The sequence below is a fragment of the Emys orbicularis genome, chromosome 1, assembly GCF_028017835.1.
Source record: "Emys orbicularis isolate rEmyOrb1 chromosome 1, rEmyOrb1.hap1, whole genome shotgun sequence".
Lineage (NCBI taxonomy): Eukaryota > Metazoa > Chordata > Testudines > Emydidae > Emys > Emys orbicularis.
The window spans coordinates 316380551-316401293 of record NC_088683.1 but is presented as its reverse complement, the minus strand read 5'-3'; the positions used below and the strand labels follow the sequence as shown (position 1 = coordinate 316401293).

Below are 20743 nucleotides of genomic sequence, written 5' to 3'. Positions count from 1 at the left end.
AGGCACTGAGCGAGCCTGGGCAGAATGTGGCGGCTGCTGAGGCCCGGCCAGTAGCAACGGGAGCTGTGCCAGAAGAGCCCTCCCTGCCCGGCTCCTCACTGCCTGTGACCTTCCCGGGGCTCCCCACAGTGCCTCTCAGCCACGGCCGGGCCTCCTCTCCTGCAGAGTGTGTCTGCAGGTCCCAGGGAGAGGGCAGGATGCCCGACCAGAGCCCCCGTCCCTGGGTCCCACTCACAGTGGGGTGCCCTGGGGGATGGGAACACGGGTCAGGGGCTGCTCTTGGGCACCCTGGCCCCTGTCTAGGGCAGGTGGAGGGTCCGGGGCTCCCCACGGTGGCCCTGGCTCCCTGGGAGTCTCTTACCATGGCCCAGCTTTGGCTTCTGTCCTGGCCAGTGGGTGGGGTTCTGGGGGGAAAAGGAGAAGCAGGGGGCGGGGCCACAGTTCCAGTGTAGGAGCCCCCCCCTCACTTCTACCCAGGTTCTGGAGCTCCTGTGGGGGCCCCCATCTTGGCCAGGGCCCCTGGGCATGAGCCCCATAGGCCCAGGCATTAATCCACTATTGCAGAGAGGGGAATCCTCATTTTAGAGCCATCTGGCTTTAGAACTGCTTTGTGCTGCTGGAGGGGTGGAATATAACCACAACAGGAATCTGAATCTGGTCCAGAGTGTGTCAGAGACTTCAGTGTGTTCAAATGTACTGTAACCAAAGATACTTGGCAGGATATTTGTTTAATCTGGTATTTACGAGTTTCATTTGACAGTGAATATAATGACTCATGGGATGACTCTATGGAAAGTAGATCCTTGTTCTAGAACAAACAGGGCTCTATCAGTCAGATTAAATGTTGTTCATTGAAGAAATACTGGTGGAGGGAACTCTTCTGTTTGCATATATATGGCTAAAAGCATAAACAATCAAACCTTTATTTAAAAACGTACCTTAATTTGAATGTATTTAATCATCTTATTAAGGATGGTGAGCAACTGATCATTTCCAACAGGTACATCTGCAAAAAGGAATGCAAATATTTTGGGAAAAGGAAACAGTTGTAAAGAGCTTCCGTTGATCAGCTGCCAAGGACTGCACTGTTCTGAACTGAAGGCATTTCTTGAGGTTCATAATAAGCGTTCAGATTTGAATTTATAATTAAATGACACAATCTGAAGTCCAGTAATGAATAAAAATATGTCAATTTTAAATATGTCAATTTAAATGTCAATTTTAATAATGGTAAAGGCAGCTTGCTATTAGTAAGACTAGAAACCCTGTGAAGAAACAGTATTCATGTACATCTGACATCTTTAACTGTAATTATTTCCTTCTGCCATTGTTCTTAGCAATCTGAAGGGATTTTGATTACCATGGACATGGAGTCCAAATCTCTCTCCTATTGGGTACATAGTCTGTATCATCTTGTATTCTACTATAAGCCTCAGCAGTGTTTAATTTGTGCCAGGGCTTGCCAAAGCTGAGCCCCGGCACTGCTAGGCTTGGCAGTTCATAGCCCCCACACATCTGGACTTGCTGCATCAGTTTTGAATGTAAAAAATCTTGCTTGAACCCCAGCACCTAATTGCCTGAGCCCTGACACCTCTTTCATTACAAATTAAGCACTGAGCCTCAGATATTCTCACAATTAAGAAACTACCACAGCACCAGACAAGGGTTGTCCAAAAACCGATTCTTATTTGCTTTTCTGCATTGTGTAATTATAAAAGTAGTGATTTTTTTAAAAGACACAAAACATAGAGTACTGCTAACTCTTTGCATATGCTTAGACATGTCTGAGAAGAGGTAGATAGAGGTTTTCTATATATTTACTCCCTGCATAAAGCCAATACTCACCTACTGGATACAAGAGTTGATCTATAACATGAATAACACCATTAGTTGCCATGAGATCAGATTCTTTTGATTTCAGTTCATTCACCAGAAGTGTGTCATTTACCTAACAAACAACGAAAAGAAAACTCAAGATACTGAACATGTATGTTTCCAAAAAAGTTTAGTCTTACTACAGTGGTTTATTACTGTTCAAGTACACATCTTTCTGTAATATACACTATTTAATATATGGACCTGATATGCCAATTCCCTATTAGAGGGAGTATCATAAGTTTTTTTAGTACTTACTGTTTTCATGTACAGTTTGCTTCCTTGGATAGTTTTGAGAATGTTTGTCACACCAGGTTCAAAACCGCTTCCAACGTAAATTCCTTTTGTCAGGTGATAAAGAAGAATAGTCCTGAGAGCGTTTTTGTCCCCTATAAAAATAGCCATTAAATGGTACTGCTTAGTTCATTTGTAAAGATACCAAGGACTCATGGAATGATGCCTGAATAAGATCACTGCTTAGACAGACACACGGCCTGGCATATTCAAAAGCACATACCATTCTTCCCCTAGGAAGAGGATGAGCGAGAGCATGAAACAGATGTGACCAAATGTTAGTCACATTGCTTAATGAGAAGGCACTAAGAAAAAATACAGTGATGAGGGTGTATTAGAACCTATATAGAATACAACAGAAAAGTGTTCAGCATTTTGCTCCTATTCACTTGCTTTGAAAAATCACAGCTATGAATTCTCCAGTCCTTAAATACTTGTCTGATCTCCTCTTACTTAAATCCTATAAAAAAGCATCTACCAGACAACAGTGTAATGAGAACAGGAGTACTTGTGGCACCTTAGAGACTAACAAATTTATTAGAGCATAAGCTTTCGTGGGCTACAGCCCACTTCTTCGGATGCATATAGAGTGAAACATATATTGAGGAGATATATATACACACATACAGAGAGCATGAACAGGTGGGAGTTGTCTTACCAACTCTGAGAGGCCAATTAAGTAAGAGAGAAAAAAAAAAACTTTTGAAGTGATAATCAAGATAGCTCAGTACAGACAGTTTGATAAGAAGTAACATAACAGTGTAATGGTGTCCCAAGCCCACTATGGCTAGAATGAGATCATATTGAACAGTCTGCAGTATATTAAACAAATTCAGAAAGCTAAGCCATTTAAAAAATCCAATGGGATCCAGGCTTTATATGAATTCTCAGAGTGAAAATAATGGCAGAAAATAGGAGAAGTAAATGCTGGGTGAAAAGTTAAGTAGTGAATTAAAGAGAGTGACAATGGACTTAGATTGTTATATGCAGTGTTGCTGTAGCAATGTTGATCCCAGGATATTAGAGACAAGGTAGTTGAGTTAATATCTTTCATTGGGCCAACTTCTGTTGGTGAGAGAGACAAGCTTTTGAGCTTAGGCCTGGTCTACTGTAGGAAATTAGGTTGGTATAACTATATTACTCAGGAGTGTGAAAAATCCACACCCCTGAGCAGTGCAATTAAATCGACCTAAGCCCTGGGAAAATTCTCCCTTCCACCTAGCTGCTGCCTCCTGGGGAGGTGGATTAACTAAGCTGACAGGCGACCCACTCCTATCAATAGGTAGCATCTTCACTGAAGTGCTAAAGTGGAGAAGCTGCACTGTTACAGCATTTTAAGGGTACGTCTACACTTACTTCCTGGTTCGGCGGCAGGCAATCGATCTTCTGGGATCGATCCCGGAAGTGCTCGCCGTCGACGCCGGTACTCCAGCTCGGCGAGAGGAGTACGCGGCATCGACGGGGGAGCCTGCCTGCCGCGTCTGGACCCGCGGTAAGTTCGGACTAAGGTACTTCGAATTCAGCTACGTTATTAACGTAGCTGAATTTGCGTACCTTAGTCCGAAGTGGGGGGTTAGTGTGGACCAGGCCCTAGTGTAGACAAGCCCTTACACAGAGCTCTTCTTCAGATCTGGGAAGTGTACTCAGAGTGTGACAGCTAAACACACAGTAGAACAGATTGTTTAGCATAAGTAGTTAATACAGAAAAATGATAAAAAACAAAACCAGCATCTTACCTTTGGGGATAGGCAAAGCGTAGGATGGGTATGTGGGGTCAAGTGCCCCCCCCCGCAGATTTCTGTTTGGCCTGCGGGGAGCTGAAGGGGTGGGACCAGCTGCTTCTCATGAGCTAGGTTGCTGCTCTGTGCAGTGTGGCGGATGCCTGAGAGAGTCTGGATGTGGCAGTGGCCCACCCAGCCCTTTTGCTCCCCTCCCATGCCCAGCTGCCAGGGATGGGGGGAGGTGGGGCTCTGGCTCGCTCTGCTGTTGTCCCCGGCAGCCAGGCCGGAGCGGAGAACAGAGAGGGTGGAGCGGGGCAGGCCACCACCCCAGTCAGGCTCTCTCTCAGGCAGCCGCTGTGCTGCACAGAGTCACCAACCCAGAGAGGCCATTTTCAGCCAGTGTGAGAAGCAATTCCCTCCCACTCCCCGCCTGGGCCCAGCTGCCAGCAGGGAGAATGGCCAAACGTATGGGGGAGGGGAGGCGCAGCAGGAGAAGGACAGCGCCTCCCCCCTGCAGGTAAGTCTGGTGGGGCAGAGAGCGCGCAGCAGCCCCAGGCTGGGCACAGGGCGGGGAGGTCGCTGGGCAGAGGAGACACGTGGGGTGGTCACGTGTCCTTCCCTTTAGATTGTGCCGCCCCAGTATCAAGAGGCACGAGTCGTCTATGCCTTGGATCAACACTTTTCACGAAGTGATCACTGTATATCTGACATTTAAGTCCTCATCCTCAAAGGAAACCTGCACAACACCTTCAAAAGATGAGCCCGGGAGCTTAAATTCATAACGTTGCTAGATTCCAATGGACTGAACTGAGACACTGGATTTAAGGCTTATTACAACAATCTATAACCCAAGTAACCTCCCTCCTACCCACCAGCTTTTTTTCCCTTCCTCCCTATGACTGGAGAGGTGTTAATCGGCCACTTAACCTTGAATGGTCCCTTGCAAGATGTGTTAACTGCTTATGCTAAACAATCTGTGTAGCCAGAAAGCTCCTCTCTCTCACCAACAGAAGTGGGTCCAATAAAAAGATATTACTTCACCCACTTTATCTCTCTAATGAATTTAGAGGGACATGACAAAGTAGATTTGTTCCTGTGGAATAGTTCAGCCTTTGAGGCAAATAATAATAAGTTATGGTGTAGCTCTTAACTGAAGCAATTGGATGAGTAAGTGACAGAATGATTGGAGATGTAGGATGGGGTGTAATTGATTGACACAGCTTTACACTATGGCTCTGATCTTTACTCTTTTCACTCATTAAAGATCCTCTAGAACTTTCCATAGGATATGAGATATTAACCCTGGTATCATTGCTGAATTCCAGTATGTAAAGTGAGGGGACTGGACCTGTTTCTGGCCTTTGCCCAGGGAGGTACAAAGTGGTCAAAGTCTTTGTACCCTGCCACAACGCACCCGACTGCAGTAGTGTTTGAAGTGAGCAGTGTACATCCCTTGTGGGGTTTAAAAAAGCTACTTTAAGTGCCATGAGAGCCTTGTTTGAAAGTCGTTATATAAATGCAAAGTATTGTGGTATAAGTAGCAAAAGTAGCAAGGATCCAGTGAAGATATACTTTTCTAATAGCAGGGTGAGGGCAGAGATGGCTGTGCTGGAGGCAGGGGAAGAGAAAGAAAAGAAAAGGAGGGATGCCAGCTTATAAACTCTGATCCCGTTGCCTGGGGGTACACAGAGTTCCTTGCAGGGACAGGGTCTTTGGTGGATCCTAGGAGTATGAAGCACGCAGATTTCAGGCACATTAAACATTTAGGGTGAAATCCTGCCCCACTGAAGTCATTGGGATCTTTCCCATAGACTTCAGTGGGATTTCACCCCTAGTTAATTACATTTCTAATATTCTTGTGCTACTTACTTCTCAGTATTTCCTTTTCCTCATCCGTCAAGCCTTTAAAGGCCTCATTAGTTGGGACAAACAAAGTCCATTCTCCAGGTTGTGATAGAACATCATCTAAATCGGCTTCTTTCACCAGATTAAGGAATATGCTAATCAGAAAAAAAAGCACACATTAAGTTATGGTCCAGTTCCCAAAGACTTGTTTACACAAGGAATTTTGCAGGCAACATCAGCACACAAAAGTTTGCTTAATTAGTTCCTGTCACTTCTAAGCATCTGTGTAGTACCTTACTCTGCAATTATTCCCAATGATTTCAAGGACGAGGGAGAGTGGAGGAGGTGGTGAGTCATTGAATATGTCAAGAGCAATGGCTAGACTGAAGAGGAAGGGAGTAGAGGAAGAGGAGGATGTTGGTGACCTGGATACAAGTACTGTTCATGGAGTGGAGCAGTCAGAAATGAGAATCCAGTGGAGAAGTAGAAGGAGAGGAAGACTGTATGCTCCCGGGGCAGTAGATAAAAGGGAAGAGGGAGATAATAGTAAGATAAGTGAGTTCAAGGGAGTAGTACTTCATTAAATGGGATACTAGAGTATGTACTCAGGCTACCCTGTGTACAGGCAAGTTGTGTACAGGGATTAGGGTTTGAGAAAAATTAAGGCCCCAGGCTGTAGCCACACTTACTCATGAGAAGTAGTCCTATTGAAAACACTCTAGACACATCCTCTCTGCTCCCCTACTGTCCCAGCCCCTGTGAACATCTTGCCAGTAGCTGAGCATGCGTGGCCATGTAAAGCTATTACACCAGCCCTACACTGCTCTGGTGCTGGAGGACTTACCAGCAGGGAATGAGTTCTGGGTTCTGGACCTTATTGTCACTGGAATGGCATGAAAGAGCTAGACTGCTGCCCAGAATGGGAGCCTATAGCTTCACTGTACTATTCTGGTATTATAAAATATACCTGCATGGAAAATCGAGAAAGAAATCCATTTCCCACCCTACCATTTTTTGTCAAAATTTGATTTTTCAGAGCAGCTCTACTCTATATTGATCGAGGGCTGGTCTAGACTACAAAGTTAGATCAGTTTAACTATATTGCTCAGGGCTGTGAAAAATGTCATATGCTGAAAGATGTAATTAAGCTGACCTAAGCCCCGGTATAGAAACCACTAGGTCAATGGAAGAATTCTTTCATTGACCTAACTACCACCTCTCACAGAGGTGGATTGACGACAGTGACCGAAGAACCCATCACTATAGTATGTGCTGTGCTGCTGTAGCATTTCTTGTGTAGACATAACCACAATCCATAGAGAGATTTCTATGCTATGAAAACCTTTTGCTTACCTAAAGCGCTTATCATTCTTCAACACTTCACGCAGTGACTTTTCGGCTGGTTTGATGATCTGTCTGAAAATGTGAATAACACCATTCCTTCCCTCTTTGCTTCCTCTTACCATGCATGAATTTTCAATACATACAGCCTGATATAAAAGAAAAAACAAGACAAACCACCCGACATTATAGTCACAGCGTCCATGCCACAGCCATGGCGACATTAGTGAAGCATATTTTTTGTAATCAGCCTGAAACATGAACTCCTCTGTAGCCTCTACAATTTAAAAATAGAATTTCTCCAACTTCTCATTGGCAAGTTATTTGTTCCTCCTTTTTCAAATAAAATGTGCAAAAGGAAGCAAACGATGTGGTAAATGAATACGTAAATAGTTTGAAACTTGATTACTTGTGTCACTTGAAAAAATTGTTAGCTGTTCAGAAACTAGAAATTTTTATTATTAATCTCAAGTCAAATTGTGAAGCCATCTTCTTGTTTTCCACTCATTCATCTATTTCAGCCAAAGTTTAATTTAATTTAATTGCATAATATGTCAAAATCAAAGACCTCTCTACTGTACCGTGGTGTGGTAACTGTTGGTAATTTTGACTTTCAATGGTGAGTTCTCTTATAACACCAATAGTATTGTCTTCTCGAGTGAGCTCCATCCTTCTCCAGCTTCAGGTTTTGGATAGATTTTATTAGTCACTGCCCCAGGATTTGGAAATCCTCATTCACTTACTGTGCGGTATACAAAGATTCTGAGTCGTTTTCCTCCCAAGGTCTCCACCTTCTGTCCATTGTAGAGCTCACTGAGGCCAATTTTCACTTTCAAAATGTGGTTTTGCATGATCAGTTTAAGAAGGCGTTGGTCCATCCTCAAAGTGTCATCTACCAAATCATTTAGACAATAATGTATAAATGATTCCTTCATTCAGGTAAGGTTCACTGCACACACTATGTTTGAGTATCATGAAAATACTTGTTCTTTTTGCATTGTTTACATTTTAGATCAATCATTTTAGACTTAATAAAATTGGGAAACTATTCACCGAAATGAAATTAACTCCTTTTTATGATTACAAATGATCTGTAAACAGGCTTCTAATTCTTTAGTAGATATTTGGCAGATGATTTATGTATAGGCATGTTTTAACCTCTAGATTACTTGTAAAATATTTGTTGTAACTATTGCTTTGAGTATTCACCATTTGTAATTCACTCTGTGTTGTGACATCTAAGTCATATGGAGCTGTTTCTTATCTCTGATTGGATGACTACCAAATCCACAAAGAGCTTTCAGAAGGGCCATGTGGCCACTTCTAGTGCAAATACTAATTCAAATGTGTATTGACACATACATATGTGACACCTTCTCTTTGCTCAAACATCATGGTAAATACAAATGTGCTTGTGTGAAACTACTTGGACAGTAAATAAAGGGGGTTCTGACAACAACTCAAGTGAATTTAAGGGGATTTATTGTAATATATTATTACATTATTCATCCAGCTCTCCTGCTAAGCATTAGGGTACGTTTTGCATCTTATTTTAACTCTACTTTTCCCATCAAATAAAGAGGTTCTCAATATACTGAATAAAATAAATTGTGTAGGCTTAAGTAAGACTCAAGTGGCACATAGGTCTTCTGCGGTCTCTCTGCATAGTGGTAAATTTTACCCACTGTGCATATTGAAAAGGACAAAGAATCTCTTATTCTCAGTTGTGCCAATTCTTTGCAGTCTCAAAACATAGACTGGGGAAAAAAGTTTGTTTTAGAAAACCATAATGGCAGAAAAGATGCTTTTGACACTATGTCAGAAAGAGGGAATATTCCCCTCCAAGGCTACCTACCCGAGAAAGCACCATTCAGAGGAGCCAGCAGAGTGTATTGTCCCTCTGGCCTTAGAGAAGAAACCAATCCCAGCTGTGCCAAAAGGTCTATGAAGGTGGTCTGCTGGTCACTTGCAAGCTCAATAACTTGCTTGGCTGCAATTGATAAAGGAAAAGATAATTAATTTTAGCCTGTTAATTAGTTTTCTTGATTCAGCGACTGCCCTCCCTACAAATTACAATTCAATACAAGAGGGTTTAGAGGGTTTGGATAAGGTACAGAGGAGGTGTGCACACAGGTCCTCTCAATAAACAGGCTTGTATAGATTCTCAGGTGGAGAATGTCTTGTAGTCAACATTCCTTATCTCTGTGATACATACATGAAACTATGGCTACATCTACACTACGGGGGGGTGTCGATTTAAGATACGCAAATTCAGCTACAGGAATAGCGTAGCTGAATTCGACGTATCGCAGCCGACTTACCCCGCTGTGAGGACGGCGGCAAAATCGACCTCCGCGGCTTCCCGTCGACGGCTCTTACTCCCACCTTCGCTGGTGGAGTAAGAGCGTCGATTCGGGGATCGATTGTCGCGTCCTGACGGGACACGATAAATTGATCCCCGAGAGGTCGATTTCTACCCGCCGATTCAGGCGGGTAGTGTAGACCAGGCCTATGTCAGTTACTCACCAGAGTTAGGAATCAGCACATGGTCAATGAGGTGGATAACACCGTTGCTTGTCACAATGTCTTTGCGGTTTATCATCTTGACTCCATTTACAGTCAGGCTTTCACCATCACAACCTACTTCAATTGTACTCCCTTCCAAGGTCTCATAGACTGCTCCACCCATGATGGCTTCAGAGCATTGAAGAGTGTTTAAAATATGGAACTTCATGAGAGCTATGGAGAAAAGAAGAGACAGGTCCATGTATAGGCACTTGATTGTAACAGGATTGCTTAAAACAATTTAATGCATTGACTGAATTAATGTTGTTACAATATAACTTTGAATAACTATCTTTATTTCCCATAATTTTTCATACCAAGTTTGAAAAATACAAAATATAATATTCTCTTAATGGCTGTACAGATAACTCTTTTTTCTGGTCACTGAAAATAGGGTTATTTGTAAAAGAACTCATACGTGCAGACTGCTATAGCACATTATGGTTAAGAATTTTTTTTAGTGATTCCCATGACATCATTAAATACATCCTAGTCTGTTAATTAGATTTCCAGAGGATATAGTTTAATGGTCATGGGTAAAATTAGGTTGCTGGTGGAACTCAACATATTTTGTATTGGGTATTCAGAACCAAGCCTCAGCTTTTATTATTATTGTTCATTATTTGGTTCTAGTAGCTCCCACGGGGTTTTTTGTTTCTCCTTTTTTCCTTTTTTTTTCTTTTTTATAATGGGAAAAAGGGCACCTCCAAGAAATATCCTCCTGCTAGTGATCCAGTGAGAGGATTTTCTAGCTAGTGGCCTTACCCCTTCAGATACACCAGTGTCATTAGTTGTCAGTCACTAAACATCTGCAACCAGTCTGTGGAGAGGCTGGTAGTAGACACAGATGTTTACTCTTCCCTGTAAAATGAAGGGAGTGTGAAATGTGGTTACTTGCTGGCATTGGGGAGAGTCTGTTAGACATGTGGAGCTGAGGATAACCTAGGTGGTCTGAACTTTGTGGAGGAATTTAAAGATGGTGTTACAGGACTGTCTGCTACTTTCAGTTCTTTACTTTTTGCAGATACTGAAAACACTGTGGGCCATATTCTGTCCATGGGCAACCCTGCTGCCTTCATTGTACGATGAAGGACAGAATTCAGCTCACAGGTGTGTAGCCCCAGCAGAGCTCTCTTCCTTTTTGTTGTCAAATATACAAGAGGGGGTTCTGGTACATATTGGAGAAGTGAGATTCAGAGTCCAGTCTTCTGGGTGTGGTGCCCAGAAGACAAGATAAAATTCTTATAGGTGAACTCAAAAGCAATTTTTAAAAAATCACATTTTTATGATGCATAAAGAAGTTCTATGAGATTTCAAAAATTTCTCTTTTCTTGGTTATTTTTTTACATTCCAAGTATCAGCCCAGATTCCCTCCCTCCAGCATTTGCCACTTTATGCCACTCAGATGATGGCAAGTTGCCTGATCTGGCCCTAATGAGAATTCTCCTGGAGTAGGGGAGCTTGCAGATTGTTTAACGTGACAGAGTATTCCTAATGCCTCACCCTCAGCAGAGTGCACAAACGCTGTTGGGGTCATAACAAGGGTCAACTGGAGCTCTGCCGATTAATAACTGGCATTTGTTCCCTTAGGGACCATAGCTAGCTAGCACAAGATAGAGCAATCCTTAGGCTACTATAAATTATGTGGGTCCAGGACCAGAACAAATCTGCCCTGATCCACTCAGTATGCAGCGGCAGTCAAAAAAGTGAAGAGAATGTTGGGAATCATTAGGAAAGGGATAGATAATAAGACAGAAAATATCATATTGCTGCTTTAAAAATCCATGGTACATCCACATCTTGAATACTGCATGCAGATGTGGTCACGCCATCTCAAAAAAGATATATTGGAATAGGAAAAGGTTCAGAAAAGGGCAACAAAAATGATTAGGGGTATGGAACAGCTTCCACAGGAGGAGAGATTAATAAGGCTGGGACTTTTCAGCTTGGAAAAGAGACAACTAAGGGGGGATATGATAGAGGTCTATAAAATCATGACTGGTGTGGAGAAAGTAAATAAGGAAGTGTTATTTACTCCTTCTCATAACACAAGAACTAGGGGTCACCAAATGAAATTAATAGGCAGCAGGTTTAAAAAAACAAAAGGAAATATTTCTTCACACAACGCACAGTCAGTCTGTGGAACTCTTTGCCAGAGGATGTTGTGAAGTCCAAGACTATAAGAGGGTTCAAAAAAGAACTAGATAAATTCATGGAGGTAGGTCCACCCATGGCTATTAGCCAGAATGGGCAGGGATGGTGTCCCTAGCTTCTGTTTGCCAGAAGCTGGGAATGGGTGACAGGGGATGGATCACTTGATGATTACCTGTTCTGTTCATTCCCTCTGAAGCACCTGGAATTGGCCAGTGTCAGAAGACAGGATACTGTGCTAGATGGACCCCGTATGGCCATTCTCATGTTCTTATGTTCTGAGAATCAGGTGACTGTTACAGGCCCCAGACTGCCTCCCTCATCCTCATCAGGTCCTGAGTTCTTTCTTTTTTGCTGGAGGACTTCTTGGAGAATTGGATAAATAAACTAACTTACTGCTTTAATATCTTACTCCTCACAAACAGTTGGGAGAAAACCTGTATTTTTGAAAGATTACACACGCTTCAATAAATTGTTAGGAAACATCCCATAGATTCCAATCCTCCAAGGAATGCTCCAGAAGAAAAGATGAAATCAAAACTTGATATGTCTAAATTCCCCTCCCCCCACTTTTGTTTTGTTTGCTTTTTAGTTTGGGAAGAAAACTTTGAACCATCTTTAATCTTTGTAAAGGAGAACTTACCAAAAGGCATAAAAGTGCCCTTTGCAGTTCACCTTTAAAATGCCTCAAATATGCAGCATAGTGCATGCAGAAACTGCAGTCTCAGTCTTTACAACATAGTTTCCATAGATTTCTTTCAGACATCCTGCTCATAATGCTTATTCTGAATCCCTTGGCTTTTTTATTTTATTTTATTTATTTATTTATTTATTGGTAATTTAAAGCAGGACAGAAACTCTGACTCCTACAGTACAGTATATAGCAATTGCCCTTTCTTAATGAGAAGGACAGATGTTAGCTGTAACTTACAACTATAATGATTCTAATGGGACTTCCTTTTCCTTTCTGTGGAAAGTAAATTTTATGAGCTATGCATGCATTTAACCAATGTTGATTGCATTAGATGCATAGTCTTTCTTTTGACAGCTTGGTTGTTAAAGGATTCTTATCCCCAAGTATCAGACCACTGCAGATAAATGTGCTGGAAAGTGATGTAATAGCCATACAATCCGCTTAAGGACTGGGGTTCAGTGACTGGTAACATCTTTTTAAAGGATTAAAATTAGATTGTCTTGAAACCATAGTTGCACAGACAAACTGAAGACAATCTTCCTTCTTGACCTTCACTTACACACCACAGACATAAGTAGGACAAGAAAATTGGCATCTGCCCCATTATTTAAAATGCACTGTACAGCCATCATTAAATGATTCTTCTTCATTAATAAATGGTGGGTCAGATCCTCCACTGGTGTAAGTCAATTTAGCTATACCACTTTACACCACCTGTAGATCTGGCCCAGCACATTCTGCTCTGTTTTCCAATTGATGCCTGTCAGTAAAGGGCCTGCAGGCATAGCTTCCATAAACTTCAATGGCAATTCTGCCTGCATGAGATAGGAATATCCAGTTTAAAGCATGTAGGGCAAACATTTTAAAAGCACCTCTGTGACTCAGCTAGGTCTCCATGAAAGTCCATGGGAAGTAGGTTTCTAGAATCACTTAGGTGCATTGGAAAAATTTACCCATAAACAACATGTTGGATCCCTGTGGGATTGGGAACCAGTGTACATTTTTGTGGAAGTAAAATCAAATTGTCTTGAGTACCCTTCTCAAATGAACTGAAGGTTATTTTATTGGTAATTATTATTATTTTTAACACAGCACATAGATGTGCATAGCATTTCACAGACCAAATTGTCTGTGCTTTTTATTTCTTTGTGTTACAGTAGTACCCAACAGGCTGAATTAGGATTGCAGCACCACTGTGCTCTGTAAAAAAATAAGACAATCCCTTGAAAAGTTTACACAGTAGAATTTGGCCCATAGAATACATATACCCTTACTATGAAAGAGCTATAGTTGAGATGGCGTTTGAGGCAAAAGCCCAGATCCAGATGCCCTGGAATATAAAGCTGAGGTCGATTTCCATTAAATAAATACAAACAGTTATAATTTTCTGATCACTCTTTTGAGAGATGTGTATGGTTTTATAATCCCTTTGTTGCTAATTCCTGATTTGATTATGTTTGATATATTTTCACATTTTCCCATATACAAAATCACTGATGTACCTTCAGAGGCCACCTTGTCGCCCATGATCCTTTCCAAGACTCCCCGTGGAAGTTTCTCAAAAGCTTCATTAGTAGGAGCAAAGAGTGTGTAATGGCCGGGCTTTCCAAGTGTGTCCAATACACCAGATGTAATGGCAGCAGCCTAGAAAAGAAATTTATTGCTTACTGAGAACATTGTTCAAATACATTAAACTTATGGGTGCAGAAAAGCAAAACCCTTAATTTCGAAACCTCAGAGGGTCAAATCCTGCACTTGAATGCTCACATTCATCTCTCATTGAGAACAGTGGAAGTTCTTGTATATTAATCTGTAGGTAGAATTTGGCACATAGTTTCCATGCAACTGATACAATATTATGATTTAGCACTTTAGGATTTGTATCCAGATATCTTAGTGGTATGTTGAAATTAATTATAATATTCTTCAGAGAAAAGACTGTTTACAGAAGTAAAATTACAGAAACAAAATGTAGAAAACTAAATACTCTAGGGAAACATCTTGGCTCAGTCTTCTGAGTTTCTTTGATATTTTAGCAGATATTAAGAAAGAGCCCAATTCTGATACAACTTATAATGATTCAAATGTAGCATAACTCTGTTGATTTCAGTTGAGATAGATTGGATTTACTCCAGTCCAAATCAGAATGTAGTTCTGAATGTAGTTCATTAGATTCATCCACCACACGAAAACACTCAATAGTAAATTTAAATAAAGCGGAATAAGTGAAATTCTATATACAAACCTTTAGGTTAAATGAATACAAAGAATCCTGAAAAAGTTCAGTGCCTTGAAGAACATATGCACATAGGTTTTGCCATAGCAGATGAAACCAATGGTCTATCTAATCCACTGTTTTACCTTTGGAATAGAAGCCAAGACCTGATACTTCTGAAGAAGGTAAAAAATCTTTCATAATACAGCTAGTGAATTATGTGTTGTTGTACAGTACATTGTTTCCTAACCCTTCCTAAGGCATCAGAATGCATTTAGCCATAATGTTTACATGGTTTAATTCCTTCAATTTTGTTCAGATTGGCTAATGGACATTAATGATGAAAGGTATCTAATCACAGTAGATATGAACTAGGATTGAAATATCTAACCTCAATAGGGGTTCATCTTTACTTCCTGGAAACTAGGTATGTGGGAATCAGTCTGAATGAAATATGAACTAACTCAATTCCTGTCCTAAAAGTGTAATCAAGCCAACCCTTTTCTGATTAAAGAAAAAAGTTTTCTTAATTTGCTTATTTTAAGTCCCCCCCCTGCCCATATGCTTGTCCATGCTCAGATAAATAGGTATACTGAAAAAAATATATTGAGAGGCTGTTTTATAGGTAGCTTTGGTCCAGTTGATACTAGAAAGAATTAGGAGTCTTTCAAGAAAGCATACGATTTTCACACCATTTGTTCAGATACAAAGGTTTGGCTACATCCAGACAAGTGCAGATAAACACCAGGGTGAAATCCGTGCTGTATTGAAGTTGACAGGGGCTGTGCCGTTAGACTTCAGTGGGTTTGGGATTTACTCCAGAACTTTTGGAGGCATAGCTGAATTGAGCCGCTAACATTTTTGATGTTTGATTTGCCCTGTTGAAAACCTGCCCTAAGCTGGAACTCATCAGACCAATGGGATTATCATGTTTTGAGTTCATAGAATCATAGAAGATTAGGGTTGGAAGAGACCTCAAAGGGTCATCTAGTCCAATCCCCTGCTCAAAGCAGGACCAATCCCAACTAAATCATCCCAGCCAGGGCTTTGTCAAGTCGAACCTTAAAAACTCTAAGGATGGAGATTCCACCACCTCCCTAGGTAACCCATTCCAGTGCTTCACCACCCTCCTAGTGAAATATTTTTTCCTAATATCCAATCTAGACCTCCCCCACTGCAACTTGAGACCATTGCTCCTTGTTCTGTCATCGGCCACCACTAAGAACAGCCTAGCTCCATCCTCATTGGAACCCCCTTTCAGGTAGTTGAAGTCTGCTATCAAATCCCCCCTCACTCTTCTCTTCTGCAGACTAAATAAGCCCATTCATACAGAACCTACTAATTCCAGTGTCACAATATAAAACATTGAAATAAGTTATCTAGATTAATATAGTTATTTACAGAACAGTGTAAGTGTACTTGAGATACGTTGCTGAACAGATGGGAACATCTCTAAGCCAATTTATTTAAAAAAACTATCTTTAATATTAAGATGTCTGGGTTTATATAAGAATTATAGTTACATCTTGTCATGAATGTCTCCCATTTGTCATTTGAGCATAACAGCACAATTATATTTTGACATCGTATATGACTCCACCGACCAGGAAATAAGAAAAGCAGCCCTATATAAGGGTTGACTTCACACACCTTCCATAGTTTTTCTCACCTCCTCATGCTACAAAGAGGGAGTCTGCTGGGCCCTCTCTGTTCTCCGCTGCTTCTAACTTTTCTCTTTCTTCCATAGAAGGAAGAAAAGATGAGAGAAATCAGAGGAAAGGAAGGCAAATGAGAGAGTCTTTCAGTTCTGGAAGAGAGTGAGGGAGAGGCTTGGAAAGATTCCATAATATCCTGGTGCCCCAGCCCAAACCAGCGAGTAAATATCCTTCTCACCACTCTCTAACCAACTTTCTGAAACCAACTGGATCACTTAAGCTTCCATGATGATATCTCTATTACTTCCATTACTTTTAATTATTTTCCCCAGACAGGACCAGATTCTGTGATCTGTACTCAGACTGAGTGATACCTTACTCTCCGAACAGCCCCAGGGCTCAAGGAGTAAAGACTACTCACTGCGAATAAGGGTGCCAGAATCTGGCCTAGTGACGTCAATTACACGACTATCACAAAAGCAGGACCAGGCACTTATGTAAAAATATATAGCTCTTCTACCTTGCATCATATGGTGGACTGGTCCTTGATTTGGTTCATTTCACTCCCCTGACAATGTGTTAATAATCTTTTCTTACATCTAAGACTACAGAAAAAGAAAGGAAAATTACAAGGCCAAAGAAGCTTGTTAGCATTTTATTTTCCCCCACTCACTCTAAGAGATGAGACATCATCCTCAGCTTCAAGGAACTCTTGAATGGTATTTCCAACAGGGGTCAGGACACGGTCAATGACATGAACGACACCGTTTGTAGCAATCTGGTTGCCATGGATGATTCTGGCACAGTTAACAGTAACAACCTATGTTTAAAGAATTGAACAGTAGAATATTAAGCATCCTATCTCTTTTAATTTATTTTTAAGGAGGACATCCACCTAGCCATAGATGCCAACTCTGTGGGTGTTCTGGGGCTCAAGCACCCACTGCAAAAAAATTGGGGGTGCTCAGCACTTGCAGGGCTGGATTAATCTTCTGTAGGCCCCAGCATCCGGACCATGAACCCACCCACTGCTCTGCCCAAGCTCTGCCTGAGGCCCTGCCCCCACTTCAGGGCCGTCCAGAGGGGTGGGCAAGTGGGGCAATTTGCCCCAGGCCCCGCAGGGGCCCCCACAAGAATATAGTATTCTATAGTATTGCAACTTTTTTTTATGGAAGGGGCCCCCGAAATTGCTTTGCCCCAGGCCCCATGAATCCTCTGGGCAGCCCTGCCCCACTTGGCCTCTTTGCCCCAAGGCCCTGCCCCCACTACATCCTGAGGCCCTGCCCCTACTCAGCCTTCTTCCCCCTCAGGCCCCATCCCTGCTTGGCCTCTTCCCCCTAAGGGCCAGCCCATGTTCTGCCCCAAGGCTCCACCCCCACCCAGCCTCTTTCCCCCGACGACCTGCCCACTGCTCGCAAAGGGGGAGGGGGTGAGAGGAGCACAAACTGGCAAAAACAAAAGTCAGTGCCTGTGCACCTAGATTTACCAATAGATCAACTTGTGCAGGTCATCTTGATTTCCAACCATATTACAATTGTTTAGCGTTCCATTTCCCTGAATGATTAAAATGGTTCTTGCTTTTGGTTTACACTAATTTCAGTGCCAACCTAACATGTAGTTTCTATGAATTTAAGAAAATAAATACTAGTGACTTTACTTTGGGAATCCTGGTTTATAAAAATTAAATCCCATGTAGGAAGATAATATAAGCGTTTCTTCTACGACTAAATATTTCTGTCACATGCTGCAATTGGAATAAAAATCTAATTGAAATGTATTTAGTAATATATGAAAAAAGTGTGTAATAAATCTAACTTCTGACATTTAGAAGGATAATAATCTGTCCTATCCACAAAAGGCTACCTCTTTAGAGGAAAGATCATTCCGTGTTTTTACAACTTTCTTAAAACAAAAATTAGCTCTTGTTACCCAGTCCTTTCTTAGCAATTAGCCTTCAGTCTATGAAAGAGTCCTTTAATGGATAGATTTATTCTGTATTCCTAGCATTTGTAAGGTAAAATGTATAACTGACATGCCAAGTGATAATCTCGTTATGACTTTATCGATTCTTCATTAGATAAATAAAAAAATGCACAGAGTTAATGAAAGTGACCACTCTGAAATACGGTATAAAAGAAGCTTATGGAAATAAACTTACCCCATTAGGATAATGATTAATAAGCAGTTGCTGATCATTGTACATGGATACAAGAGTCAGGCCATTCTTAAGATCCTTTGTCAACATACGCTTGTTTACCATATGGTTGTGGAGGGCATTGTACAGTTCAATATTTACATTGTCAATTAAATTACTATGAATTTCCTGAGGAAGAAGATTCAGTTAGACATTTTCTGGACAATCTTAATCAGCTAGTTATACAGATTTCTTTGCCACAAAATACGCTTTCAACATATTTTTGAATGTATATTTCATTTGACTAGGTAAATTACTTCAGTTACATACCTTACTGGTACGCAGCTGGCTAGAGGATTCTCTAGACTGATTAAGTATCAAAGACAGCAGGCCTCATTACATAAGCAAGGCATTCAAGTTTTTTTTTTTTTTTTTTTTTGGTTCTGTACTGGATTTGATTAACATTGTAGTTCTAGGGAAAGTACCCTACAGTCATGCACAAAAATGTCTGTCACCCTCCCTTATTGGAATTACTTCAGTTTTCAAAACTATTCCCAAACCTATGCTGACAAGACTAATAATGATAATTGTATTTATAAAGCATCCAATCACAAAAGTACTCAGGGTGCTGAGCAACAATCATAAAAACAATTTCTCTTTGACGGTGCTCAAACAGATATCCTTTGCAGGTGTTCATTGTTTCTAGACTTTTTTTTAAAATGTAAAATACCTGTGTTCTTTAAGCATAGTTTAGTTTAGAATAATATAATAATTGAGTTTCAATATTTATCTCTGATATATAAAAAAATCATCATTGTTTCTAATGTGGTTTAAAACACAGCTACTGTAGATACAAAAAAAGCACTCATAACATTAATGTGTGTGTGTGTATATAGAGATATATAGATATATAGTTACTCGATCCAACAGCTCCCAAGCATCATTGCTTGGTGAAAAGAATGTGAATGATCCCCGTCCTTCAATCTCTTCTCTCAGCTTTGACATATCAGAATACCGTTGAGTAGAGGTTGCTCCCACAATGCCCAGGGTACCATAAACATGATCAATAGGAGCAACTAAAATACACAAGACAAGAGTACTGTAAATTCTTTGACAAGTCAGTCTCTCAAAATCATTACCTATTACCACTGTTTTAACTGGAGGAGAGAATCATCTTAATAAAACCCTTTTAACTAAACATTGCTTTTAAAATTCCATAATTTGGGTTCAAATTAAGAAGAATTTGCCATATATGCCAAATCGTCATTGCAGACAGTGCCCAGAAAAAATAACTCAACAAATATCCAGAGGGGAGGAATTCTCCACCCCAAGTTGTGGAGAGGTGAAGGTCTGAAACTTTTGTTTAGAAAAAATTTAAATGGCATTCTGATTTTATTTTTTCAAAACAAAATCCCCAAGCTGCCTGGAGCCCCAGCTGCCCATCTGATAGGTTATTGAGAAGCCTAGAAGTCCTGAAAACTCTGGCTTGAGTTAAGGCTCCCAGGGCTTCCAGGATCCTGGCAGCCCATGTGACAGGTGAGCTGGCAGAAAACCCTTTGAAAATCTGCTTGGTTTCTATAGGAAAATTGGACAAAATTGAAAAGTTCCTGCAAAAGTTTTCATTTTGACACCAGCATTTTCCCATGAAAAAATGTTCCACTGGAAATTGTATGGCCAGCCAGTTCTACTGAGTAGTACTTGGTACCTTCTTATGCACCTCTAATATCCATCCCTCCCCACTCCGGTGCCATCTCACCTCCAATACCTGGTTTTGCACCATCCTTCCCCCTACCCAATGGTGCTTAGTCCACTGCAAGCAACTATGTAAGTGACACAGAAGGGAACTCCACACCACACAAGAATATCAGGGTTGGAAGGGACCTCAGGAGATCATCTAGTCCAACCCCCTGCTCAAAGTAGGGCCAATCCCCAACTAAATCCCCAAATGGCCTCCTCAAGTATTGAACTCACAACCCTGGGTTTAGCAGGCCAATGCTCAAACCACTGAACTATCCCACCTCCTCATGTATGCCTCATGTACAATTCCCCCAAGTCCTGTCCCCTTACACAGTGGGACTGTGATATTTCTGCTGCCGGGGAACCTATCACATCAGCAGGACCAAGACTTGCCAGGATTATCCATAGTGGGCAGGTTCATATTTTAAGGGTTTTGGCTTAAATTTTCAAAAGTTGCCTCTAATTATGGATGCCTTAGTGTTCGGTGTCCAATGTCAAACACCGTGGGGATGATTT

The 20743-nt window shown here is 41.3% G+C and overlaps 1 protein-coding gene across 1 annotated transcript in view; it reads right to left on the bottom strand.

Annotated features, from left to right (window-relative positions):
• POSTN (periostin) overlaps window positions 1-20743 on the bottom strand; it is a 48719-nt gene that overhangs the window by 19024 nt on the left and 8952 nt on the right. Inside the window, exons 4-15 of the mRNA XM_065407014.1 lie at window positions 19409-19566; window positions 18515-18679; window positions 17030-17176; window positions 13989-14130; window positions 9603-9815; window positions 8932-9066; window positions 7820-7968; window positions 7089-7225; window positions 5760-5890; window positions 2134-2264; window positions 1846-1948; window positions 939-1006 (exon numbers count right to left, since the gene is read on the bottom strand). Of these exons, the coding sequence (XP_065263086.1) occupies window positions 939-1006; window positions 1846-1948; window positions 2134-2264; window positions 5760-5890; window positions 7089-7225; window positions 7820-7968; window positions 8932-9066; window positions 9603-9815; window positions 13989-14130; window positions 17030-17176; window positions 18515-18679; window positions 19409-19566 (1679 nt within the window). The remainder of the gene's footprint in view (window positions 1-938; window positions 1007-1845; window positions 1949-2133; window positions 2265-5759; window positions 5891-7088; window positions 7226-7819; window positions 7969-8931; window positions 9067-9602; window positions 9816-13988; window positions 14131-17029; window positions 17177-18514; window positions 18680-19408; window positions 19567-20743) is intronic.